The 27,299-nt window shown below is 38.4% G+C and overlaps 1 protein-coding gene and 1 long non-coding RNA gene across 2 annotated transcripts; one reads left to right on the top strand and one right to left on the bottom strand.

Moving 5' to 3' along the window:
- Positions 1–59: 59 nt before the first annotated feature.
- Positions 60–13,590, bottom strand: C17H2orf69 (chromosome 17 C2orf69 homolog). The gene is made up of 2 exons (XM_008535036.2): positions 13,086–13,590; positions 60–3,301 (listed from the first exon to the last, which is right to left on the bottom strand). Exons 1-2 carry the CDS (start codon positions 13,416–13,418, stop codon positions 2,474–2,476), a joined length of 1,161 nt encoding a protein of 386 aa, XP_008533258.2. The 5' UTR covers positions 13,419–13,590; the 3' UTR covers positions 60–2,473.
- Positions 13,591–13,700: 110 nt separating this feature from the next.
- On the top strand, positions 13,701–26,129 carry LOC139076850 (uncharacterized). Its single transcript, XR_011528865.1, has 4 exons — positions 13,701–13,876; positions 15,176–15,243; positions 25,414–25,568; positions 25,921–26,129. It is a non-coding gene; the product is annotated as an uncharacterized lncRNA (long non-coding RNA).
- Positions 26,130–27,299: the final 1,170 nt, after the last annotated feature.

Raw genomic sequence — 27,299 nt, 5'->3', positions numbered from 1 at the left:
TACTTTTGAGATAGTTTGTTCTCTAGGAAGTCCAACAGAAGAAATGGAAATAATGCAAATTTTTGTGGAGCAATTTAAAGGAGAGATGTATTTTTACAGGAAAGGTACAAAGTTGCTCATTTGAAAAAACATGGAGGTTAATGAAAACATATACAAACCCAAACTGGCAAAGTGGAGAGAAATAGCTTCCTTCCAAATGATGATCTGAAGTTTTAACAAATCTAATAACATAAAGTACATCCAAACAGGCTTCCGTGGATTAAATTTAATACAATTGTACATTCATGCTGTGGTGGTAACAACTTTCACATTATTTGTATGACTACTTTTCTCAGTTGGCTCTTTCAGGACACAAACACAAAGGCACAATCCAAAAGGATACATTAACATTTACAATAGTTTAAACAAAAATGGAGAACAAATTTGAAATATTAAACAATATCTGAATATGGGTCAACTTGAATATATTTTCATTCTAAGAAAATATTTCTACTTTTTAGAACTGTCTCATTTTGATGCAATGGCACTCCCAGGTGTCCAGTGAGTTATTCTTAATATCCATTCAACATATAATAATTATGATAAAGCATTCACACGACTGGATAGCTAAAGAACCCAGATTTTTAAGTAGCTCAGATGTTTTAATGAATCCTTCTGCTAAAAGTCCTACATTTTCCATTTTAGTCGATCCTGTAAAAATGAATACCTTTCCTTCCCCCCCTCATTAGAGCATTCAGTAACTTAGCAATTTTACATTAGATACACATGAGTTTTAGCAAGGATTATTAAACATATTGAAAGAAGCCATCCAATCAATCATAGTGCTTTAAGACAAGGGAATAAATAAAATGCTAGATCAAGCTGACTACTTCTCTCGTTAGGAATTTTTGGTCTCAAAAGAAACAGCAGGTATTTAAAGAAACAAGCAATATAAAACTACTTTGTCCTAAAAAAAAAAAAAAGAAATACCATTGAGAGAGTGTAGTAGTTTACAGAATTAAGGGAGGTTATTTTTAAGCATTTGGTAATTAATCTTTTCTCCTAGGTCTCTGAATATTTGGAATGTATTTATAGAGTCATTAAGATATAATTCTGGGAAGAATCCAAGAAATTAACATTTTAATTCTATATTGTTTTATAAATTTAGGTCCTCTGGGTTATTAAGATATTAAGCTTCAGTGTCAATTTTTTTCAGTCTGAAAGCAGCATGTTACTTCCCTCCCTCATTATTTCACGACCTGGAAAAGCTAGTTATTAATAAACAATAAAAAATGACCGCTCATCTATTACTGTAATCACACAGCCATGATTCAATGTAGGCTGACATTCAATAGATCTTGGTTTCTCAAAATGTATTTAATCTAGGTCAAGAAAAACGGGCAGAAGGAGACCTCATCCAAATTATGTAGCAGTGTTAAGCAAATTCAGTTTTGAAGCCAAAATTAAATCATTTGTGTCTTCAAACTTTCCCTTGTAACTTTTCTTATAGCAATATAATTTTGCATTTTGGCCAAAGAGAGCTGCTTTCTTTTGGCAGACAAAATCATGCTTCTGGAGAAACACTGACTTAGATCTATAGAATCTGTCTCCCTTTCAATAGAGCACTAACAAATAGAGTATTATCTATTTATTTCACCTAAGTTGATCTCTTTCAAAAGACTGAAATGATGAAAAGATTTTAAATCTGCAGTATATTTTTATCCAGCATACATGTATATTTTCATCCAATATACATAATTATGTTCAATTTAAAACAATTTTCCAAAAGAACTGGTTTTTGGACAAGATTCAAGAAACTCCAAAATGTCTTATCCAAAAGTTGTCAATTAAAAAGTAAGCCACAGTGCTTAAGCGTAATGTTTTTAAAACTCAACTTTATGCTACTACACGTTCTTGGATATTTGGAAACAAATATATTTTGACTCTCAAGAAAAAACACTTGGTGGCATATTAAAGAATGACTCCATGAATTTACAAAACAGAAAAAGCAGGGTACAGTTATTCCAAAACAATGGAAAACATCAGTGTGACTTTGTTTGAAGAGACATGGAGTGTTTCCACTCAAAAGTTTAGAGTGCCAAAATTAGCTAATTACTGTTATAGTGTCACCAAAATTAGTTTCAAACATTACTCAAGAAAATAAACTATTTCCAACAATAACAATTTTAATTACCTTTTGTAAGGATTGTATTCTAACTTTCATTCTTAAAGGTCTTAAATCTCCTCATAGGATTATCACAAACCACCTTTTAGATTTCAAATGAACTAATTCTAACTCATTCCAAATAAAAACTGTTCACATTCACAAGCAAGAAATACTACTGCACATTACACTCATATTTTAGGAATGTGTGTTCCCCCCCAAAAAAACCACTGACAATGCATCTATGAATTACGTCTCATTATCTGAATTTATAGCATTCAAAGTGCTTATGTTCTTCCACTGAACAAGTACATTAATATTCTTGTAGTTTCAAAATACTTCATGAACCCTGAAGTGATTCTCTATGGAAGGAGCTTCCTTTGCAAAATGAATTTTGCTAGTTACCTGCATACCAAAATCTCCAAGTATCTGAACAAATTTCTTGTGCTCCTTTCCAATCCAAGATCTCATTGGATCACGTACTTGGTAAGGTGTTACATGGGTGTGAACAATAATCCCTGTTTGCGCAAATTCTTTCAAGACTTCTGGATAAGTAACCCAAGTATTGCTTCCTCCAGAATGACCACCATCCAGCCAGTACATTGTTCTTATGCTTTTGATAAAAGCATCTATGTTCTTGTCTTTCTTGGCTTCTTTCAATTCAAAAAGCAACTGATTCAAAACAACACAACCTTTACTGAATCCAATCAAAGTAAAAGATGCACCATTTAGTGATGGTGGATAAAAACTCACGGCAGACTCATCAAATTTTTCACAGGTCCTCTCTTTTTCTCCCTGGCAACCATTAGTAGTATGAGAAGAACTGGATCTACAATTAGATCCTTTGGAGTCCTTATTCAAATCTTTCACATTCTTCTTTGACAACAAACTGTTCTGACTCAAGTTAAAAGCATTAACTAATAATGCATAAAGGTGCTTAAAAGCTCCAAAGTCAGTATTGTGTTCTGGAGCACCAAACATATTGCTTTTCACAAAATTGTCATAGCAGCTGAATTTGTGCAAATGCATCCGAGAACACTTTATCACCCAAATATAGCTACTGGGGAATCGGTGGGCTAAGATGGTGGCAACATTTTCTAGACTCCAGTTTTCCCACTGATAATTCTCAGGATGACGAGTCATAATTTCATGGTAATTCTGAAAGGTAAGAAAGATGAAACAAGTATTAAATATACATTTATCTAAAATTATTTCCACAAAATAGTTTCCCATTTTTATTTTGGAGGAAGCTCAGATGTTATAATGACCTCTGGATAATGTACTAGAAATGAAAACTATAAATCTGTCATTATTTTCCGGTTATAAGATTTTGAACAAATCACTTCTTCAGTTTAAGCCTCAAATCCATCAAAGCAGAGGTTATAAGATATAGCTAAATAGCATAGCAGGAATTTTAAAAATGAAACACATTAGAAGGATTACAGAGATTTTTAATAAATTTTACTTAGTCTACATAACAGTTCCTAACACATTATCTGAAAATACAAATTTGGTTTATTAGACAGACTTTTTTCTTGCAGGGAAGACTCGCCCTGAGCTAACATCTGTTGCCAATCTTCCACTTTTTTCCCTTCCCAAAGCCCCGGTGCATGGCTGTATATCCTAGTTGTAAGTCCTTCTAGTTCTTCTATGTGAGCCGCCACCACAGCATGGCTGCTGACAGACGGGTGGTGTGGTTCCTAGACCAGGACTGAACCCAGGCCGCCGCAGCAGTGAGAGTGCGAGCTTTACCCACCAGGCCGTCAGGGTTGGCTCTAGACAGACTTTCTGACCGAAACATAATTTTAAAGTATTTTTCTATTAAAGCTGCTATCCTGAACCCCTCCCTCTTTGGATTACTCTAACCTGAATGCTATGTTTAATTTCAATTTAGGTATTGCAAACAAAGCTGCAGTGAATGTTACAGAAAAATCTTATACATCTGTGATTACATCCTTAAATATGGAAAACTGGGTGGAAGGAGCTTCGTGATTTAAGGTTATTAGACTACAATACAGTGTTCCAGAGAAGTAGGTATCATTTTCCTTTCATCTTTGTTAAACTTCATAAGCACAGAATAACTAATTCTAAACTGAATTTACTGAAAACTTGGATGTTCGTATCTTTTGCCCTTTTTTATTTGAATCTTATTTATTCATAAGCATTCTATATATATTAATAGCTTTTTGTTTAGGTTCTAAGACATGCATGTAAATTTTGTTTTCCTTTTAATTTTTATTCATAATGGCTCTTTTAAAAAAAGAGAAATTCATTCAAATTTACTCATTTATTCTAATAAAAAGTATTGGGTATCTAGTGACTGGGCATGGATCATAAGAGACTAAACCTCTGCCCTCATGGAGCTCACACTCTCCTACAGAGATATACAATGAGTAACTCCGTAAGTCAACAGAGCAACACTACCCAACAGAAATATAACAGGAGCCACACACAAAACTTTGTAGTAGCTACATAAAAGTAAAAAGTTAACAGGTGAAATTATTTTTAATATATTTTATTGAGCCCAGTATATGCAAAATACCATCATTTAAGCATGTAACCAATATTAAAAACTACTGAGAGATTATTACATTTCTTTTTCTTTCTAAGTCTTGGAATCCAGTGCATATTTTACACATACAGCACATCTCAATTTGGATGTAAATTTTCATTGGAAATACTTGATCTGAGTTGAGTTTTCATAAAACGTACGGTTGAAAAAGAAGATTCACATACCTAAGTTGTTCAAATAAAAGTTTTCCAGGGCCTGAACTGAGTATCAGTTTTCAGATTTAAATTTAAAGTTAAATACAGTTGAAGGTTTAGTTCCTTGATTAGACCAACAACATTACAAATGGCCAGCGGCTGGACAACACAAAACATTAGATGGTATTAAGGGCAACGGAGTAGAATAAATAAAGCAGGGGAAAAGGAGCGCCAGATTCTGTAGAGGGTGGAAGATGATTATTTAAAACACAGGGTGGCCTCCAATAAGGCGAGAGTTGAGAGGGACCTGAGGGACGGAGTGATGATATTTCAGGCATAAGGAACTGCAATGGCAAAAGGCCCTGAAGTGGAAGCATGCTTGGTGGAACTAAAACCAGCAAGGAGGCCAGCAAGCTCCAGTGCAGTGAACAAGGGGCAAAAGTGATCGCCAAGGAGGTCAGAGGGATTTTGGTGGGGAGGAGGCAAGGTGCTGATCATGCCTCATAAGACACGGTGAGCACCGATGGTGGCTTCTGCTCTGACAGGTGTGGAGCAGAGGGCTAATATAATCTACATTTTGAAAGGATTGCTCTGGTTCCTATGTGGGAAGGAGCAAGATTGGACACAGGGAAACCAATAGGAGGCCACTGAAGTATAATCTTGATGAGAGAAAGTGGCCTGACACAGAGTGGCAGTAGAAGCAAAGGTGGTAAGAAGGGGGCAGATTCTGAAGAAAGTTTGACAGTAGAGTCAACAGTATTTGCTGATGGATTGGATAGAAGGGGTGAGAGAAAGAGAAGTAGAGTTGTGATTTTCCCTTATTTCTAACAGTCATCTACAATATACATTGAACAGTTTTAAATGTACCTCTTTTGAACTAGTAATGTCACTTCTAGGAATTTATCTCAGTGATATACTTGCATATATGCATGAATAAATATGTATAAGGATATTTATTTCTGCTTGAAAAGAATGAGGCAGCTCTATGAGTACTCACATGGCTTATAAAGTAAGAGCCAAAAACTCCTGTAGACTATGCTATCATTCATGTTGAAAGAAAAAAGTTTGCATCCGCATATAATGTCTCTGGAAGGATATATAAACAGTGGTAGCCTTGCAGAAGAAAAATGGGAGATTAGAGAGAATGGGATGAAAAGGAGACTTATTTTTCAATGAGTAACCTTAAATAAATGGAATTTTTAGCAATATGCACATTTTTTCTATTTAAAAAATTAAAACTAATAAAAGTAATACTCACTATAAAAATTTAGTCTATATACAAAGGTATAAGGAAGAGAGAAAAATCATCCATAAAAGCACCAATTTGAAATAATCACTATTAAAATGTTATTGTCTAGCATTCTAGTTTTCTTAGTATACATACATATATACAAGTGTGTACATAAGAGGGCATATTTACTTCTCCCTCAATGAGCTTACACATACCATTTTCACTTACAAATATAGTATAGGCATGATTCCATATAAATTGATAAATAAATGAAAAGCAACAGGATATACTGGAGTATATGAGGAAGCCATTTGGTTTAAAACTAATTCCGCCTGACCTTGTTTCTCCAGAAGGGCGTGACGTGGCCTGTTGAACATACACTGTACTTCTGCTTTAAATATTTAGTGTGTATCCCAAAGATAAGAATGATGCATTTACAGATAGAGATGTAACTTCCCCCATATTGGCATTTCTTTAAGGGTAAGCATCTCTCCCTAACTAAGGATTAATTACTGACCTGCTGTGCTCACCTTGTGATCACTCAACTGCTGACCACTGATCAGTTGTGCTAACTCAGCATCTCATGACAACTGTAAAAGGGACGTTCCTATCATATGTGATGTGTACTCTTTGTTCCAAGATGGTATATAACCACTCTGTACACCTCACTTCTTCAATGCCCTTCCTTCCTTGGAGAAGGAAGGCCCCAGGCTAGTCCTCAGATTTGGCTCATAATAAAGTCACCCCAATTTTGATTTATTGTTTGACTATGGATTATTTGTGTCAACAAAATAAATGCAGATTTGCATCATAATTTTTATACTTCCCATCAGAAAGATTAATACCAATTTACACTACCACTGGAAGTATGCAAGAGTGCTTATTTTCCCACATCCTACCCACACTGGCTACTAGCACTAACTTTTTAAAAATCTTTGCTACTATGATAAAATGATGTCTTACTTTTGATTTAATTTGCATTTGTTTTGATTCTAGTCATGTTGAATAGTTTTGTATGTTTATTGGCAATTTTCATTTTTTTCTTTTGTCAATTCTCTATTCATTTCCTTAGATATTTTCCCAAAAGGATGCTCAAGTCCTTCTTAACAGTGTGTATCTCATTAATATTAATAGTTTGTCATATATGTTAAAAAATATTTTTATTCTCAGAAGGCTATCATTTAACTTTTTATGGATTCTGCTACTGCCTTCTGCACATCCAGACTTGTGAGAGATAAAGTTATCAGAGGAGCTTGGATGTGAAAGGGCTTGTCTAAATCTCTTTTATAGCTAAGGAAACTGAGGTCCTAGAAGCTATACAGTTATTTATATGATACAGCTATTTAATGAGCCAAAATGAACTCAAGATTTTATGATTTTCAGTTTAGTCTCTACCACATAGGAGGTGCTAAATCTAAAAACTTGGCATTTTCTTTGGTTAGCCTCAGGTTACATGATCAGAAGGGGAAAATGCTCATACTAAGAACTGCGTATAGTGAAGAGTAAAAGCGGGGTTGCTACTCTTGTGTCAAAGTCCAGATCTGAGAACAATGGATAAGCACTCCCATATTCTAAAAAGAGACACCAGACATCCCCATAGGACTTGCTGACAGGCAGTCAAAACCAGTTCTGCAACCCAAGCTATTAGCCATGGCCAGAATACATAAAAGGACAAAGACTCCGGGAAGATAGGGTTTTCTTTTGAGAGTTTTCATCCCAGTTGGAATGCAATGCACTTATTCTCCTTGAGGAGGCAGGGGTTGGGGCACACTTCCCCTCATCCCCAGGGAGGCAGATGGCAAGAGGAGCTCTTGGAGAGATTAAGGGGTGCTTACTCCATAGGCAGATGCTTGCTGAACTGCAAAAACTTATGGGCCCATCCCATACTGTTACTGCAGTAAAGGTACAAAGGATTGTTAGGAAAGCTTGACATGCGTCTCCAACACTTTGGAGACATTCATGATAAAGATTTAAGCTAGGTGGACTAGTCTTACAGCAGAATGAGGAAAGCGATACTGGGTACAAGCTGAACTTCCATTAAAAATGGGGCAAGGCAGCATATTTGCTCAGCATAAAGTAGATATCCCACATAAGTAAGCTAGAAGGACCGTAACGGGAACCAGCCTAAGCAGGCTGCCTAACAACACAGGAAGCCCCAGGGAACACGGCCAGGTGCAAAATAATAGAATATATATATATACGTACGTACATATGCACACACACACATGTACAGGCCTCTGCCTCCAGTTCCTGGCACAGAGCTCCTAAAAGCCTTGGAATTTGCCTAGGTGATAGGACTGTCTTTGTTCTAATGAGGTGACTCTTGGTGGGCTCCTGGATGGGGGCTAGTCACCAGAAAGCCCAAGAGACGATTACAAGTTTGGAACTTTCAGCCCCACTCCCCATTCTTCAGGGAGGGGCTAGAAACTGAGTTAAGGGGTGATCATGCCTCTGCAATGAAGCCTCCATAAAAACTCCAAAGCACAAGTTTGGGCAGCTTCCAGGTTGGTGAACACGTAGAGGTGCTGGGAGAGTGGTGCACTCGGAGAGGGCACGGAAACTTGACGCTCCTTCCCACATATCTTGCCCTATGGATCTCTTCCATCTGGATGTTCAGTTGTATCCTTTATCCTATCCTTTCATAATAAATGGGTAAACAGTAAAGAGCTTCCCTAAATTCTGTGAGCCGTCCTAACAGATTAACCGACCCTGAGGAGGGAGTTGTAGGAACTCTAACTTACAGCTGTACAGGTGACAACCTGGGACTTGTGACTGGCATCTGAAGTGGGGGAAGGACAGTCCTATGGGACTGAGCCCTTAACTTGTGGGATCTGACAGTGACTCCAGGTAACCAGTGTCAGAATTAAATTGAATTACAGGAGACCCAGCTGGTGTTGCAGAGAATTGCTTGGTGTGAGGAGAACCCCCCCAACATCTAGTGTCAGAAGTGTTGTGAGTGTGGCAGCAGTGGGGCAGTAAAGGAGAGACACAGAGAAGTGAGTCTTTTCCTACTCACCAGGACATACACTCAGGACAGGGGCATCTATATATCCTAGCATTTAGGAAAGCAAAATTTTTTAAATGCTAAAAGTGGAAATGACCCAAATATTCATGAACTACTGAATTGGTAGACAAACTGTATATCACATACACAGAAAACTACTTGGCAGTAAAAAGGAATAAACTACTGATACAAGAAACAGTAAGAATGAATTTTAAAAGCATCATGCTGCATGAAAGAAGCCAGACACAAGACTACATACTATATGATTCCTAATGAAAATCTAGAAAAGGCAAAACTATACTGAAAGAAAGGAGATCAGTGGTGGCCCTGGGCTGAGAAAAGAGACTGACCAAAGTGGGGCACAAGGGTGATGGAGACGTTGTATAACGTGATTGTGGTGGTTACATAATTGTAATATTTGTCAAAATTTATCATCAAATTGTAAGCTCACACTTAAGAAAAAGAGAGAGGTGAGTATAATTCTATATCTTGAGGCTTTAAAAAGCAAGATAACTCAAGAAAACTGAAACGCACCTACTTATAAAAATCCTGATCCCCCTCCAAAATCATTACTGATAAGAAAAACATCAAGAGGTACCTAACGAAGTATGAATTACTATAGCCTCAGCTTTCCTGAGATTCAAATGATGACAGGGCAAGTATAGAATAAAGGACATACAACAAAAGATGACTGCGAAAGGAACATCAAGAAAGCAATGGCAGAGCTAGCCCTGATGGCCTAGCGGTTAAAGTTCGGCGCACTCACCTTTAGCAGCCTGGGTTCTGTTCCCATGCACAGAACCACTCCACTCATCTGTCAGTAGCCATGCTGTGGTGGCGGCTCCTATACAAGAGCTAGAAGGACTTACAACTAGAATATACAACTATGTACTGGGGCTCTGGGCGGGGGGCGTGGAGGAAGATTGGCAACTGATGTTAGCTCAGAGTGAATTTTACTGAGCAAAAAAAAAAAAAAAGGTAATTAGGATTTAAAATTACATGAACAACCAGATCCAATTAATACCAAATAATGAATCTGTGTTAAGGTAAGGTGAAACTTCTAATGGTACCCTACCAAAGTTCTGTTTGGCCTTATTCTGTTCCATATTTATCCAAATTAAGAATAAAGATATAGAAAGAAAACTTATTTAATCTACATATGATACAAACCAAAATAAGGGTTCTAAAAGGATCAATGCACTAAAAAGATGAACTGTATCTAACAGGGTAAATGTCATAAGGATAAACAATAGGCTCAAAAGAATCAAGTGCAAAAATATGGATCAGGAAATCTGAGCCTAAAAGTATTTCATATAATAATAGCCAAGACTTACCAAGCACTTGAGGCACTGTTCAAAGCAACTTACATATATTCATTTATTCAACAAGTTATCTACTGAAAAACAACTACGTGCCAGTCACTCAGCATCACAGATATACCAGTGAAGAAAACAGACATGAAGCTTACGTTGCAGTGGTGGAAAACAGACAAAAACCAAAATGAATGCCTAATACAGTAAACGAAATGGATAAAGTAAAGCAGAAAAGTTGACATGCATCCTGTGCATATGTATGATTATTAAATAGGATGCCTTCACTGTGAAGACAACTTTTGAGCAGAGACTTGAAACTGGAGAGGTCAGGAATCCTACAGACACCTGCAGGAAGATTGCTCCAGGCAGTGCATGTGAAGCTTTGAGGTGAAGTGTGCCTACCACAAGCAATATGAAGGCTAGTGCAGCTGGAGCAGAGCAAAACAGAAAAAGGAGACAGTCAGGAAAGTAACAGGGTGCAAAAAGAAAAAGACAGTGAAGGGCCTTGCCGGCCATCAAGAGGTTTCCTGCTTTTACCCAGTGACATGGGAAGCTGTGGGGGAGTTCTGAGCAGAGGTGTGGTAGGATGTGACTTACATGGTAAAATGATTATTCTGATCACTTCTAGATACATTTAGAAAGTCAGGCCACTTTATTTGTTGATGGATTAAGATATGAAGTGTGAAAGAGGCCTAAAGGATTAACTTCAAGATTTCTAACTTGAGCAAGTAAAAAGGAAGAGCTTCTCTTAGCTGAGATGAGGAAAACTGTGGGAATAATAGATTTAGGGGCAAAGATGCAGAGATTTTAGGTTTCAGATATTTATTTAATATCCAAAAGGAAACATGGTGTGTGCAAGTGGTAAGTTTAAAGTTCCAGAATATGTCTAGGCTAGATAGACAAATGATGAAAGCTGTCAGAGTACAAGTAGTATGAAAGCCACAAGACCGACAGAGATCACTAAGGGAGTGAAGGCAGACAGAGGGTAAGTCTAATCATTAAAAAGGTCACCAGAAAGATGAGAAGAGACTGTAACTCACTGGGTATTCACACATTTAATCCTCATTGATATCCTATACATTATTATTCCTATTTTATAGTTGAGGTAGCTGCAATTGGTTAGAGATGTTAGACCTAAAAAACGTAAAATCAGGGTTCAAACCTAAGAAATCTGGCCTCAAAGCCTTTTGATGCATTATCCTCCATTTCTGCTCAAAAAGACCTGGGTTTTTAGAGCACATCATACTGTGCATAAATCAACAGTATATCACTGTCCAAAAGGCTAATGGAATCTCAGCCTACATAAAGAAATGGATGATGTCAAAATGAAAGGAGATATTACTCTAACTGCATTTAGCCCCTTACACCTCATCTGCAGAACTGTTCCACCTTCCGGCTGGCACACTTTAAATACATGCAGTAGGCAGGTGCTCAGCAAAGGTTAGTTGTTATTACTGTCATCATCGCCGTTATTACAGATGTACACACAGTAGCTGGTCCACAAATCTCTGCAAGTCGCTGTCAGCAATGTCAGGCTCTTTTCCCAAACTGAGCAAAAGGGCATCAACTGAGTAAATTAAGTTTCTTCTCTTAAATATAAATATTAGATTTTCCATAGTTTTTATCGGCAGTCAACTAGCTCAGTCAATTATTTTGAGGGTAAGAGAAAACACTACATATATCTTAACCATCATTTGGCACAAAGTTACTAAGTATATCGTTTTGAAGCATCAATTTTAAAACAATAAACTAATAATGTTTCATGGTATAAGAAATACATCTAGGCAGATTCTAGCTGTCCCTGTCTACACCAGCACTATCCAACAGAACTTCCTGTAATGATGCAAAGGTTCGGTGGGAACGCTCTGTATTCACGCTGTCCATGACAGCACACACAAACCTTGTGTGTTACCGAGCACTTGAAATGCAGGTAGCGCGACTGGGGACCTGGATTTTTAATTCTGTTTAAGTTAATTTAAATAGCCACATATAGCTAATGGCTACCGTATTAGACAACACAGTTCTTGATTAAGATCTAGATTAAGACCCAGCTTTCCAGGACAAGTATCCACGGATATTTGCCTGCAGCTATAAAATTAATAATAAAGATAAAATCACACACAAAAACAAAAGCGCAGAATTTAGGCGAACATCAAAATACTGGCATGCTTAGTAATTACTGTCCCTTTTCTTCCACCCACCCTCCCTTTCTTAGGGTTATGGAGTGTCATACCCTTGCAATAGTCTTTTGTTTACTTGTTTGCTTTTCAATTACTACCAGCGTTTTCGGGAACACTACGTGCTAAGTTAATTTAAAAGCCATCTCCCTATCTCCTGCGCGTGCACAGACACTCCTCTGAGAAACCAACTTATAGAATGAATATACATTATGCGTCTCGTTCCTTCCATGTCTCAAATTCCACTCCCTCGAAGCCTGGACTGACAGCTGGCTCTTTCGAGGTCCTAACCTCCAAGGACACCCTCCCTCTGGGGCTCCATGAGGAGGGGCCGGGGTGTGGAAGGTGCGGTTGAGGGGTCCGTGGAGTAACAGCAGAGCCACCCCCCGGAGTCCATGTGTGGGTGTGTCCGGGCGAGGCAAGGACCTGGGCACAACCACGAGGGCGGGATCTAGGGAATGCGCATATGCCCGAGAGGAGGGAACAGGTGCCCAGGCAGGCCCCAAGTTACCTGCACATCCCCGGGGAAATAGAGAACGTGGTGCTGGGGCGGCGGCTGCGGCTCCTCCTTCGCCCGGTCGGCAGGGAGGTCCCGCCGCTCCGGTCCCTCCGCCGCCGCCGCCAGCAGGAGCAGCTCGTTGCTGCGCTGCGGGTCGGCTCCCGGCACCGCGGGCAGCTGCAGGCAGGACGGCCGGCGCCCCTCGGCCGGGGGCGCGCATCGCGCACCGCTGCTGCCGCCCGGGTTCATGGCTGCGGCCTGAGAGCCGGACGCGGCGATTCCGATTCCGAGCTGCGGCAGCAGGAGCAGCAGCGGCGGCGACCGCAGCAGCCTGAACCCCCACATGGGTCGCCGCCGCCGGAGCGGTTGCGGGGAGTGGGGGAGGTCCCGAGGGAGGGACTTGGGCCTCGCGCCCAACGGCAGGCGGCAGGGGCCCGCGCGGGACTCGGCGCGGGGGCGACGACGGCGTCAGAGGCCGACGTCCGCGCGCAGCGTGCGTAAGGGAGGGCGGGTGTGCGCGAAACCCGACCCGAGTTCCCGAGAGGGCGGTGGGGGCGTGGCCCGAGGGAGGACGTTTGTGATTGGTGGGTTCTGCCGCGGCGGGAAGTTCGAACGGAGGTCTGGGGAAGAGCCGGAGGAGAACAAAAGAAAAGGGTGTAAATGAACCACCGACTCCGAGCCCGCAGGGCTGCAGTTGTGACGCATGCACAGCAGCAAGGGCGGCCCGAGGGTCGCTGTCCAATAATCGAGAGTAGAGAGTTTTGAGTTTACCGTGCACCCGCGTCAGTAGGCTCGCCTTTCAGGTGAGGTTTGTCTCGTCCTTCGAGCCTTGAAAGGGACACAGCCCCAAAGGTATAATTGTGTCCTGTAGAGAAATCTGTAGGGAGTCTTCCAATTGCCCTGGCTGAAGGGAATCTCCCCTTTATACCCTCGAGTTTTCTTCGTAGATATACGAAGATTTCTAGGGTCATGGGGAATTTGTGGTTAGAGCTGAAGTCTATTGCATCTGTGATTGGTACCGGGGAGCAGGGCACATGGACAGGGACAGGAACAGGACAAATGGAAGTGAAGGGTTACTTGTTACGCATTTGCTGTCGGTGGTGTTTGCAGCCAACAGGATTTGCTCTTTTAGGGTTTTCAAAAATCATCTTAAACAGTAGGAAAGTCATCTGTCCCCAACAACCATCTGTGGCCAGTTGTGTAGGAATAAGATAGGCCAAATGTACGCTAAAGACAGGGAAGGGAGAGGGGAGGGCCGGTATTCTAAACTCAAGTTGCTTGAGTGGCTTGCTTGTGAGGCAAGGCTCTGTCAAAAATCTTGGGGGAGAGAATATTAGAATTAAAAAATTATGGCCAACGTTTATTGAGGCCTTACTCTAGGCCAAGAATCCAACTAAGCACTTCATATATTAACTGTTCTGAGTCCGTATATGTGTGGGTTTAAGCGCACATACTGTTTTCTTTCCTTACATATCAAATATTAACAAAGAGCCTTAAATTAAGACACAAATGAGCAAATAATGAAATATAATTTTCTTATGTATACTTATATATGCTTAGTGACTTCACAGAGGTATGCTAACCTACTCTGGTCTAAATTGTTGGGTTCCATCTGACATCATAATAGTGTAACCAATCAAAAATTATTTCATTATTATTAATAGATAGATCTGCTGCTTTCTAAAAATAACTAGCTAAAAAGAAGCAGAAGCTAATTATAGATATTGAATCTATCACCATATTTAGGCAACCTTAGCCTTTAGTCTATTTTACAAATCACATACATGTTATTACTTTCTCTTGTTAGGTAGAGGATTACTGAAATGTAATCCAAAAGCCCAAATATATACATGTACTCCAAAGGTAGCTTTTGATTTTTGTGGCCTTGTTTTTAGGTGGACCTTCTAATTGAATCTGTCAGTATTGAAGGGGATGAGGAGTTCTTGTGTTTTAGAAAGAAAATTAATTATAGTAAACACTAAATACTACCAGGTTGTCTCAGTATATGTAAGATAATTGAGGTCTTTGAGAAATACAAATAAATATTTAAAGGGCAAAAGTAAAGAAACAGAGCAAAGTAAGCACAAGTTTTTTTCCCACAGTCAAGGATTTACACAACCTTACAGGAGCCACTTCGGACAAAGTAACAGCTCTCAATTCATCAGTTGAGGTATGTATATTGTTGCTGGTAAGTCATTGACATTGTAATTCCTTCTCACAGGTCTCATTAATATTACCATAATATCTGTTTTCTCTCTCCATCCCCTAGGAAGACCAATTTTGTAAATGACTACTTTTCTAACAAGCATAGGCACAGACAACCCCACCCTTTCACCCTTTATTCCCTCCTAGAGCTGGGCTTTCCTTCCCTGTAAGAGGTCTTACGTATACAAAGTTACTGCAACCAGTTATTTGAGTTTACCCCTCCTTTCTAACAGATAGAGATCTCCACAGGGATTTTATTATGCTTATAGTGCCCAAAAGGCCACAGCTCATCTCTGGACTCTTGACAGTTCTCAAGGGATCCTGTGGGGCTCTCAGAACTTTCGTTAAACTACTAAATATAGTAAACAGAAAGAGTTGAAAAATTGGAAGGAATCTGAGAAAGGCTTAATTACATTGGAAAGGACAGCATTAGAAGGTCACAAACTCCAATATCTGCAGAGACTAGGCTATATCATAAATAGTAAAATTGGCCATATGTAGTACAATAGGGAGTGGTAGACTGTAGCAAACTACAGGGAAAGGTCATATTCGAAGAAGGCTGTCGCTATTCAATACCAGCCAGCTGTAAAATGAAGGCAACATTTTGACAAACTTTCAAATTTCTCAAAGGGAATGAGGTACAAAAATTTTTATGTGTCATTTCTCAATTTATAAAAGTTGAAAACTAATTAAAATTTTTAAAAACATTGTATCAAATTAAATGCATGCATAGGCCAGATTTGGCCTATGGACCATAAATGTGCAATTTCTCAACTAAAAGGTAAAATAAATGGATACTGTAAGGCAGAGAATGCGGGGTGGGGGGAGGGGCAGGGGGAGACAGAAGACCTTAAATGTGGACTCCTGTGGGAGATTGAGTAGGAAAGGAATAGAGAAAAACAGATTTTAAAAAGCTTTTTCATGAGATTTGAATTAGATCCCATTTGATATTCTTTGAGAGATTCCAACAAATGTTTCTATTATTTTCAATTTTTCTTTGTTTTGGATAGGCATTTTTTTGTATTTTAATACTCCTCTGTACCAAAACTGGACGTTGAGAGGAGTGGGCTTCGTATGAGGTATGCAACAACTGTAGAACATAATTTTGCCTCCAAAATGCCTGATATAATGAGATTAAAGAACAAATTCATCTGGGATTTGAAAGCTTGTTTTTTGGCTTGTCTCACTAGCTAAGTGACACCCTTTACACTACTCTCATACATATGATTTAAGCACATGCTTCAGCAAAATAAAATCACTACATGTCAAGACCTTATGAATTATCTTTAACACTCAAATCCTCAAATGCAATGATTTAGCTGACCATCCTTGCATACGTTGAACTTTACCCACTATTAAAAGGGTAGGAAAATTGATTAAAAACTAATAAGTGCTCAATAAAATACTAGGAAGCCAAATCCAGCAACATAAAAAAAGTATTATACACCATGACAAAGTAGTATTTATTTATCCTAGTAATGCATGGTTGGTTTCACATCAGAAGATCAATTAACATTATATACCATATCAATAGAATAAAAAATAAAAATGATATGATCATTTTAATAGTCACAGACAAGGCATTTGACAAAATCTAACACCCTTTCATGATAAAAACAAAACAAAACACTCAACAAACTAGGAGTAGAAGGGACTTCCTCAACATAATAAAGGGCATCTATGAAAAACCCATAGCTAACACCATACTTAATGGTGAAAGACTGAACGTTTGCTCCCTAAGAACAGGAACAAGATAAAGATGTCTACTCTTGCCACTTCCAATCAACATTTTACTGGAGATTCTAGCCAGGGCAATTAGGCAAGAAAAAAAAAAAAGACAAAAGACATTCGGATTGGAATGAAGAAGTAAAATCATGCAGATGACATGATCTTGTATATAAAAAATCTTAAGAAATCCACTAAAAACTATTAGAAATAAATGAGTTCAGCAAGGTTGCTGGATATAAGATCAGTATACAACAGTCAATTGTATTTCTATATACTAGCAATGAACAATCTAAAAATGAAATTAAGAAAACAATTCCATTTACAATAACATCAAAAAGAATAAAATACTTAGGAATAAGTTTAATGAAAGAAGTGAAGAACTTGTATACTGAAAGCTAAAAACTCTTGTTGAAAGAAATTTAAAAAGACCTAAATAAATGGGAAGACACTCCATGTTTGTAAATCAGAAGACTGAATGTTGTTAAGATGGCAATTCTCTCCAAATTGATCTACAGATTCAACACAATCCCTATCAAAATCCCAGTTGCGTTTTTTGCATAAATGTACAAGTTTATCCTAAAATTAAAAGTGACCCAAAATAGCCAAAACAGTCTTGAAAATAGATGATCAAAGTTGGAGGATTCATAATTCCCTCACTTCAAAGCTTACTACACAGCTATGGTAATCAAGACAATGTTGTACTGGCATAAGGATAGACATATAGAACAATAGAATCAAATTGAAAGTCCAGAAATAAACCTTAAGTTTATGGTCAGTTGATTTTCAACAGGGTGCCAAGATAATTCAGTGGAGAGAGAAGTCTTTTCAACAGTGGTGCTCGGGCAACTGGGTAGCTACATGAAAAGAATGAAGTTAGACCCCTTCCTAACACGATACATAAAAACTAACTCAAAATGGATCATAGACCTAAACATATCAGCCAAAACTATAAAACTCTTAGAAAAAAAATAGGAGTAAATCTTCATGACCTTGCCTTAGCCAAATCCGTTTTTATTATGGTCAAAAGCACAACAGTCAAAAGAAAAAAATAGGCAAATTGGACTTCATCTAAATAAAAACTTTTGGTGGTTCAAAGGACACTAATAGAAAGTGAAAAAAAAACCCACAGAATGGGAGAAAATATTTGGAAATCGCATATCTGATCCAATATATATTAAGTATTCTTACCATTCAACAATAAAAAGGCAAATAACCCAATTTAAAAAATAAGCAAAGGATCTGAATAGATATTTTGCAGAAGATATACAAATGGACAATAAGGACATGACAGATACTCAACATCATTAGCCACTAGGGAAACGCAGATCAAAACCACAAGAGATACAACTTCATATACACTGGGATGGCTATAACAAAAAAATACAGCTAATAACTAGTGTTGGTGATGATGCGGACAAGTTGGAACCCTCATGCTTTGCTGGTAGAAACCGTGCAACTACTTTAGAAAACAGTTTAACAGTTTTTCAAAATGTTAAACATAGCTTTGCCATATAACCAAAAATTCCACTCCTGGGTATATACTCAAGAGAAATGAAAACATATATCCATACAGCAACTTGTTTACAAATGTTCATAGTAGCATTATTTGTAACAGCCAAAAAAGTGGAAAAACTCAAATGTCCATTAACTGATGAATGAATAAATAAAATATGGTGTGTTCATACAATGAAATATTATTCAGTAATAAAAAGGAGTGAAGTACTGATATATACTGTAACATGGATTAACCTTGAAAAAATTATGCTGAGTGGAAAATGCTAGTCACAAAAGACCAAATATTGTATGAGTCCATTTATATGAGGTGTCTGGAAATAGCACATCTATAGAGAAAGAAATTGGATTAGTGGTTACATAGAGCTGGGGAGGAGGACTAATTAAAACCTAGGCTCTAAGTCCAGCCCACACTTGAGGGGAGGAGAAATAGGCTCTACGTTTTTAAGGAAGAGTGTCAAAACTCTCATGGACATATTTTAAAACAATCACACCCAGGTTTCACTCTAGATGCATTAGAATTTAGAGATCTTTGAACTGAAGTACAAGGAGAATAAAATAAGTCTACTTATTAGACTTGGCTAAGATATTAGCCAATAAGTAGACTTGGCTAAGATATTATTTACAAAACAAACATAAAATGACTCTGAAAGGTGGAAAAAAATAAAGGAGACAGGCCAGGGACCTTGGGAATCAAGGAACAATAAAGAGGGGATTATCTTGGCTTTTCTTTTTCGCCTCATAAATTGCAGAATTGAAGCTAAAGAACCCAGCAACTCAGAAACTCCAATGGCAAAGACAATAGAAGTCTCAGGAAAAGCCTGCTCTCTCTAAACAAAACACCAGGAAAAGGGGAAGCCTTGCAAGATAGAAAAGTTTTAGAAAATAACCATTCTACTCCAGCCAAATATCACAGAAAAAACTGGTCCCAACCAACAAGCAAAGACTAAAAGGGGAGCCTAGACTTCTGCCCTCATGTTATAACGAGGTGGCTCAACATCCATGCCAGGGTGGCATCAGAGAAGGCCAAGGAGAGAGCCTAGACTTTCATCTCCATCACCAGTAACATGCCTTCTCCTCCCCACACGGTGTCAGTGGATATCACATGCAGAGTCAGGACTTTGACCACTGACCAGCAATTTATGAGCCACTCCTACCACAGTGTCATTATAGAACAGATGGGGAGCCAGAATATCTATCTCCATCCAGCAGTAAGAAGGAGCCCTTCCCTCTTATTTATTGTTGAAATAGGCCAAGTGGGGAATCTGGACTTCTACCTCTACCTGGAAGTAACAAGATAGCAACCCTTCTCCCCTGCTGGAGTAGTATCAAAGAAAGCAAGTTAAAACCAAAGGTTTGTATAAGATATAGAGTCATATAACATAATATGAAAAATTCCAGGTTTCCTTTGAAAACCACTTGTCATACCAAGAATGAGGTAAATCTCAAACTGAATGAAAAGACAACCAATTTCACAGCAGTGTGACTTCAGAGATATTAGAATTAACTGTCAAATATTTTAAAGCAGCAATGATAAAAACGCTTCAACAAGCAATTACAAACACACTTGAAACAAAAATTGGAAAGTCTCAACAAAGAAAAAGTCTCAACGATGAGATAGAAGATATAAAGAAGAACCTAAATAAAAGATACAGTGGTTGGGCTCAAAAGCAGAATGCAGTGAATAGAGGAAAGAATCAGTGAACCTAAAGATAGAGTAATAGAAATTACCAAATCTGAGCAACAGAGAGAAAATAAATTGCAAAAAAAATAAACAAACAGAGCCTTAGAGGCTTGTGAGAGTATCACAAAATATCTGACATTTGGGCCATTAGAGTGGGAAGAGAGGATAAAAAGAGTAGGGTTGAAAATGTACTTAAAGAAATAGTGGCTAAAAGAGGTTCCCAAATTTATCGAGAGACTTAACCTACAGATTCAAGAATCTGAATGACTCCCAAAAAGGATAAATCCAAACAAATCTATGCCATGACACATCATAGTTAAACTTGTGGAAACTAAAGACAAATGAAAAACCTTGAAAGCATCCAGAGAAAACTGAGACTTTACCCACAGGGGAAAAACAATTCAAATGACAGCAAATTTCTCATCAGAAACCATGGAAGCCAGAGGGAAGTAACACAATGCTTTTCAAGTGCTGAAAGAAAAGAACTGTCAAGAATCCTATACCCAGTGAAAATATCTCTAAGGAATGAAGGGAAAATGAAGCCATTTTCAGAAGAAAGAAAGCTAAGAGTATTTGTCACCAGGAGACTTATCCTAAAAGAATGGCTGAAGGAAATTCTCTAAACAGAAAAGAAACAATAAAAGAAGGAATGTTGGCATATCAGGAAGGAAGAAAGAACATAGTAAGCAAAAATATGGGTAAATACAATAGACCTTCCTTTTCCTCTTGAATTTTCTAAGTTATGTTTGACAATTGAACCCAAAATTATAACAATCTGATGCTATAATTTTTCTTCTATATACATATATAAATGTATAGAGGAAATATTTAAGACAATTATATTATAAGTGGGGAGGGGCAAAGGGAGGTAAAGTTTCTATAGTTCACTCGAACTGGTAAAATGATGATACCAGTAAACTGTGACAAGTAATGGATATATAATGGAGTACCTGGAGCAGCCACTTAAAAGTATACACTTTTAAGAGATACACTAAAAACACCATAGATGAATCAAAATGGGATTCTGAAAATGCTCAAGCAACCTGTAGGAAAGTAGGAAAAAGAAGACAGGTGTGGGCAGACCAGGAGGAAGAGAACAAACAAAACTTTAAATGGCAGACTGAAACCCTAAACATATCAATAATATATTAAATGTAAATGGTCTAAGTACACTAATTAAAAGACAGAGATTGGCAGAGGTGATTAAAAAACACATCCTAACTATATCCTATCCACAAGCAACTCACTTCAAATATAATGATAAAGGCAGATAAAAAGTAAAAGGATGGAAAAAGATATATCTTGCAAACATTAAACAATGTAAAGCAGTAGTGGTGATATTAATATCAGATAAAGTAGACTTCAGAGCAAAGAGAATTACTATAGTTCTGCAATATGTTACCATAAAGGGAACCTGAGCAAAAGATAGACTGGAATTCTCTGTATTATTTCTACAACTACACATGAATCTACAGTCATTTGAAAATAAGTTTAATTTTAAAAATTTCATCAGGCTCATTTTTGATCTTCTTACTGCAGGCAACAGTTTTGTTATCACATAACATTGGTCACCATTTTTCAAGGTTGCAATATAATTTCGTGGTTGTGTAGTACTCCAGATTCCCCACACTGCCACCAGCCTCAAATATCAATGTAGGCCTTTTGTGGGGGTGGGGGAGGCAGGGGAGAATGTCATTATTCCTGATATGTGAAGAAAACCTGACCATTTACCAGAGAATGAAAACAAAGGAAAACTAGAGAATGATCAAATCCCTAGTTTTAGTCCCTGAAGGCCTAGGCTGCTTTTGTTTCGGAATTACCTCAGTAGCCTTTTCTTTTTTAAAGCACAACTTTTTCATTTTTTATTAATGTGCATGAATTGGATATATACTGCTTAGTGAATTTTTAAATTAATAACTTTATGTTTAGAGCAGTTTTCGGTTTATAGAAAAATTGAGTGGAAAATACAGAGATATTCCCATATTTTCTCTAGCCCCTCACCCCAGTTGTGCTATTGTATACATCTTCCATTAGTGTGGTTTGTTACGTTTGATGAGCCAACGTTGTTACATTATTATTAACTAAATCCATCGTTCATTTTATGATTTTGTGAAATGTATAATGCTGTGTTTCCACCATTACAGTATCACACTGAATAGCTGCACTACCTAAATATCTCCTGTGCTCCACTTATTTACCCTTCCCTCCCTCCGCTTGAACCCCTGGCGATCTCTGATCTTTTTACTGTCTCCATAGTTTTGCCCTTTCCAGAATGTTATATAGCTGAAATTATATAGTGTGTAGGCTTTTCAGAATAACTTCTTTCACTTAGCACTATGCATTTGTTTCCTCCATGTCTTTTTGTGACATAATAGCTCATTTTTCAAAATTGCTGAATAATATTTCATCATACTGATGCACCACATTTTGTTTATCCATTGACCTGTTGAAAGACATCTTGGTTGCTTCCAAGTTTTGGAAATTGTGAGTAAAGCTACTATAAACACTCGCGTGCAGGCTGTAGTGTGGACATAAGTTTTCGAGTCATTTGGGTAAATACCAAGGACTGGAACTGCTGCATCGTATGGTAAGGGTATGTTTAGTTTTGTGAGAAACTGCCAAACTGTCTTCCAAAGTGGCTGTGCCATTTTCATCCCCACCAACAACGAGAGTTCCTGTTGCTTCACATCCTCACCAGTATTTGGTTTTGTCAGTGTTTTGGATTTTAGCCATTCTAATAGATGTGTAGTGTTATCTCAATGTTTTATTTTGTAATTCTCTGATGACATATGATGTTGAGTATCTTTTCATATGCTTATTTGCCACCTGTATATCTTTTTTGGTGAAGTGTCTGCGCAGATCTTTGGCCCATTTTTAAATTGAGTTGTTAGTTTTCTTTTTGCTGGGTTTTAAGTATTCTACATACATTTTGGATACCAATCCTTTATGAGATATGTGTTTTGCAAAGATTTTCTCCCAACCTGTGACTTCTCTTTTCATTCTCCTAACAGTCTTTCACAAAGCAGAAGGTTTTTTTTCTGTTTGCTGAGGAAGATTAGCCTTGAGCTAACATCTGTTACCAATCCTCCTCTTTTGTTTTTTTGGTTGGGGAAGATTAGCCCTGAGCTAACATCTGTGCCAGTCTTCCTCCACTTTATATGTGGGTCACCACCACAGCATGGCTGATGAGTGGTGTAGGTCTGTGCCCAGGATCTGAACTTGCAAACCCAGGCCACCAAAGTAGAGTGTGCTGAACTTAACCACTATGCCACGGGGCTGGCCCCACAAAGCAGAAGTTTTTAATGAATCAACTTATCAACTTTTTCTTTCATGGATTGTGCTTTGGGTGTTGTGTCTAAAAGCCATTGCCAAACCCAAAGTCATTTAGATTTTCTCATATGTTATCTTCCAGGAGTTTTATGGTTTTGCATTTTACATTTACATTTTGAGTTAATTTTTTGTGGAGGGTGTGAGATCTGTGTCTAGATTTATTTTTTTGCATATGTATGTACAGTTGTTCCAGCACCATTTGTTGAAAAGACTGTCTTTGCTCCACTGTATTACCTTTGCTCTTTTGTCAAAGATCATTTGGCTATATTTATGTGATTCTATTTCTGGGCTCTCTGTTCTGTTCCAATCATCTTGTCAGTCGCCGTCTAATAATTTCTATTTGCTTATGTTGATTTGAATTGAATTTTTATCAATTGCTGCTGAAATATCACTGATTAATTCAAGCACTTGGTACATGCCAAGCACTGTGCTAATCTCTTTACATAAATTTAATCACAACAGTCTTTTGAAATAAATGAGGAAACTTGGGGTTTGGGAGTTTAAGTAATATGTTCAAGATCATGTCACTAGTGAGTGACCCAGGTCTGTCTGCCTGTCTCTACAGTACTGCCTGTCAAAGATGACTTTGATAGTCCTTACTCAGACTATTACAGTTGCTCTAATAGTCTTCCTTCTGCTAATTACTGCCTTGAGTTACACTACAGTTCCCTTCTAGATTAAGCATTTAAAGCCTAACCTACCTCTGCCGCTTTTTTCTAGTACTCTCTTCGATGCTCAGTGGGGCTATTCTATGATCTTCTATTACACTCTCTGCTTTACTCTATCAGTATGTGACCTAACCTATTCCCTACGCTTGCTGCATCTCCAAGTATTAAGATTCCTTTTGTCAGAGGCCATCTCAAATGCCACCTTCTATATTGACCCTTCTCAATTTTGCATCCCCACCTCACCCTAAAACTGGAACTGAGTGCTCCCTCCTTGAAATAACTGAAGCATTTCATTTAAACCTCAGCTGTGGCACGTCTTATGCCTTGTGTTTTAGTTATATGAGTTTGACTCATCCTTACTACTAGACAGTTGTCTTCTTGACATCTTGTATACTGTGTAGACCCTGACATTCATTTAAAAAATTTCATTGAGTTCATAATATCTATACCAAAAACTGCACTAAATCGTGGGGTGGCAAAGACAAAAGACATCACCACTGACTTAAAAAAGTTTATAGTCTAGGAGGAGAGGCCAGACCGGAGTGCAGTTACTTTTCTGTAATTTGAGTTCTAATACGAAAGTAAACCTCCAGTACTGCGGGGCAGAGCACAGAGTACAGAGTACCTAATACAGTGTAAGTATGGGAAGGAGAGAAGACATATTAGAGGACAGCCATAGGAGTCAGGCTGCTGAATTAACAACATAGGCAGTAGCAGGAAGGCCTAAGAGAGCATCGCGGGTTTGGAGTGAAGCAGGGTTCACTATACTACAGTGTTTGAGCTCAAGAGAGGCAGAGGATAAAAAGGTAGGATACTCAAAGAAATTTCTGAGCCTTGCAAAGGAGTTTACATTGTTATCCTGAAGGACACGAAAATGATTGTAAGGTTTTAAGCAAGGAAATATCATGATCTCACTCCCGCATGGGTGGATCACTCTGACAGTTATATGGATCAGAGATTGGGTTAGCTGGGCCTAAGGACAGGGAGGGAGACCAGCTGGCAGGGTGTTGCAGTAGTCTAGGTTAAACAATGTTAGGATCTGAAGAGAGGACAGCTTTGAGAGGTTTAGGAGATAGAATTTATAAAACTTGATAAGGAGGTAAAGTAATTCTTTAAGCTCTCATATTCTCTACACGGGGGATCATCTGAACAGTAACTTTCTCATGCTGACTTAAGGAGATACTTTTTCCTATTCCACTGTATGTGTTGCTAGGATCCATCTCCTTCCTCCTGACCACCAGCAACGATCTCACCAAGAGAGCCTGTACTACCAAAGGCCTCTCCCGGGAGGGTCTGCCTTGTTGTCAGAGCCTCTGACGCTGCTAGAGACAGAGGAGCTGCTGCTCGCACTGCCGCCCCGGGAGAGAGGTACTACTAAAATGAAAATTACAGCTCGTCGTTTCTTAGAAGTAGTGTTAAAAGATAGGTACTTAGGTACTCATATGTTAAATGGCCACTTTATGGTCTATTCCAGGAACATAAAACTGTTTATGGCACTCCGATTACAAGTTCTAAACAAGCTTCTCTTAAAAAAAAGTGAAAGCTAAGTTGAGGGCTTCTTATCTATACTGCTGTACTGAGGAGTGGGGAGCAGTTCACCTCAGCAAGAAGGAATATTTTATTGCTGACATCGTTTAGAATTGCTGTCACATGATGATGATGATGATAAAGTAGACCTATTTTTAGCCTGTTGTAGCATTGTCTTTAAATTTTCTTGCAGCTAATGCTCCCTTGCTGTCTGCACCTGGAGCTGATGCTTCCATTCTCCCTTCCACCCCACCACTTGGTACACCTCTGCTTATTTATGAATTAGAACTTGGGAAATGGAAATCAGAGTTACCTTGTGAGACAAGGAAGAATTCTGAGGGAAGAAAGCCTGGACATGAATCTAGGTTCTCTATTTTACCAATAAAATGATCTTGGACTGGTAACAATTTCTGAGACTCAGTTTTCCCATAATTAAAATAGGGTTAAAATATTTATTTTGTTTGAATTAAATAATATAGTAATGTAATGTATCTAAACTACCTGGCACTTAGCATATATTCTCAACAAATATTAATTCTCTCCTGTAATTAATATTGTCTTATTTTCTGGCCTCTCAGGATGTTTTGAACATATTTGCTATGTTTAGGGAATTTCCAATCTTAACATAAGTGCTGCTTCCCCAAGCTAGACTCTGAAAATGAAATCTCCAGGCTCTCACAGCTGGGGGCACACGTGTGACCTAGGCATCCCCATTCAGCACACCTGCATGAGATTTGGAAGTTAGAAGCTTGGGGAAGAAAAGATTCTTCTTGGAAGCCAAGTTGCCAATAAAAGCATCTGACATTTGGGGGTGGCAGTGCTTGTGAGGTTGAATTCCTAGTGCAGAAGCAGCTTTGGTGGGCAGTGGGAGTGGCAGCAGGTGCCTATAGGTTTGTTGGTGCAGTGGTAAGTAGTGGCGTTGACTTTCTCAGTGGACCAGTTCTATGGGGTAGTTGCAAGCATCGTTCCTGGAAGCTTAGTTCCATAGCTCTTCCTCCAGCTTCCCAACAATTTTCTGAGTTCTCCCATCTCCTTTTAGTAAACTTATTTTCTGCTCACTCGGCCAGAATGAGCTTCTGTTACTTGCACCTAGGAGCCCTGACTGATACACATTTCTGCATTTGAAGCATTGTTACCTGGGAGTAACAGGCCAAGAAGAATGTCAAGGTAGAGGCAGTAACAGTATAATTATAATCACTTTAAACAAAGGTACATAATTCTGGAAAGCAAATCCTAGAAAAGCTTAGTGAGCTATAATTCAGTGGAGATTGAGAAATGCAGCTTTTGAGGAGAGTATATGTAATATTAGGATACTTTTGCCAAATTTCTCCTTCTCTATTACTAAGGGAAATAGTTAAGAGAACTTGGGCTTTCATGTTGCCCAGAAGAAATAATTTCAGAACCAGTTTATGAAAAAAAAATTTAATCCCTGGATATTGACTCTGCAGAGCCGTCCCAAATGAGTTTATCAATTCAAGTCAAAGCCAGAATCAAAATAAATCAGGCATTATATGGCGTATTAAATTTCTGGAGCTCAATTCCGTTCCCTTAATCTCTTAGCAGCAGTAACAG

This window comes from Equus przewalskii, chromosome 17 (assembly GCF_037783145.1).
Source record: "Equus przewalskii isolate Varuska chromosome 17, EquPr2, whole genome shotgun sequence".
Lineage (NCBI taxonomy): Eukaryota > Metazoa > Chordata > Mammalia > Perissodactyla > Equidae > Equus > Equus przewalskii.
This window is presented reverse-complemented; position numbering and strand designations above follow the sequence as displayed.

Excerpts from the sequence above, each read along its gene's own strand:
- C17H2orf69 (XM_008535036.2), bottom strand. The coding sequence starts at position 13,418 with ATGTGGGGGTTCAGGCTGCTGCGGTCGCCGCCGCTGCTGCTCCTGCTG. Across the intron at positions 3,302-13,085 it reads ATTTCCCCGGGGATGTGCAG|AATTACCATGAAATTATGAC; the intron begins GTAACTTGGGGC and ends CTTACCTTTCAG.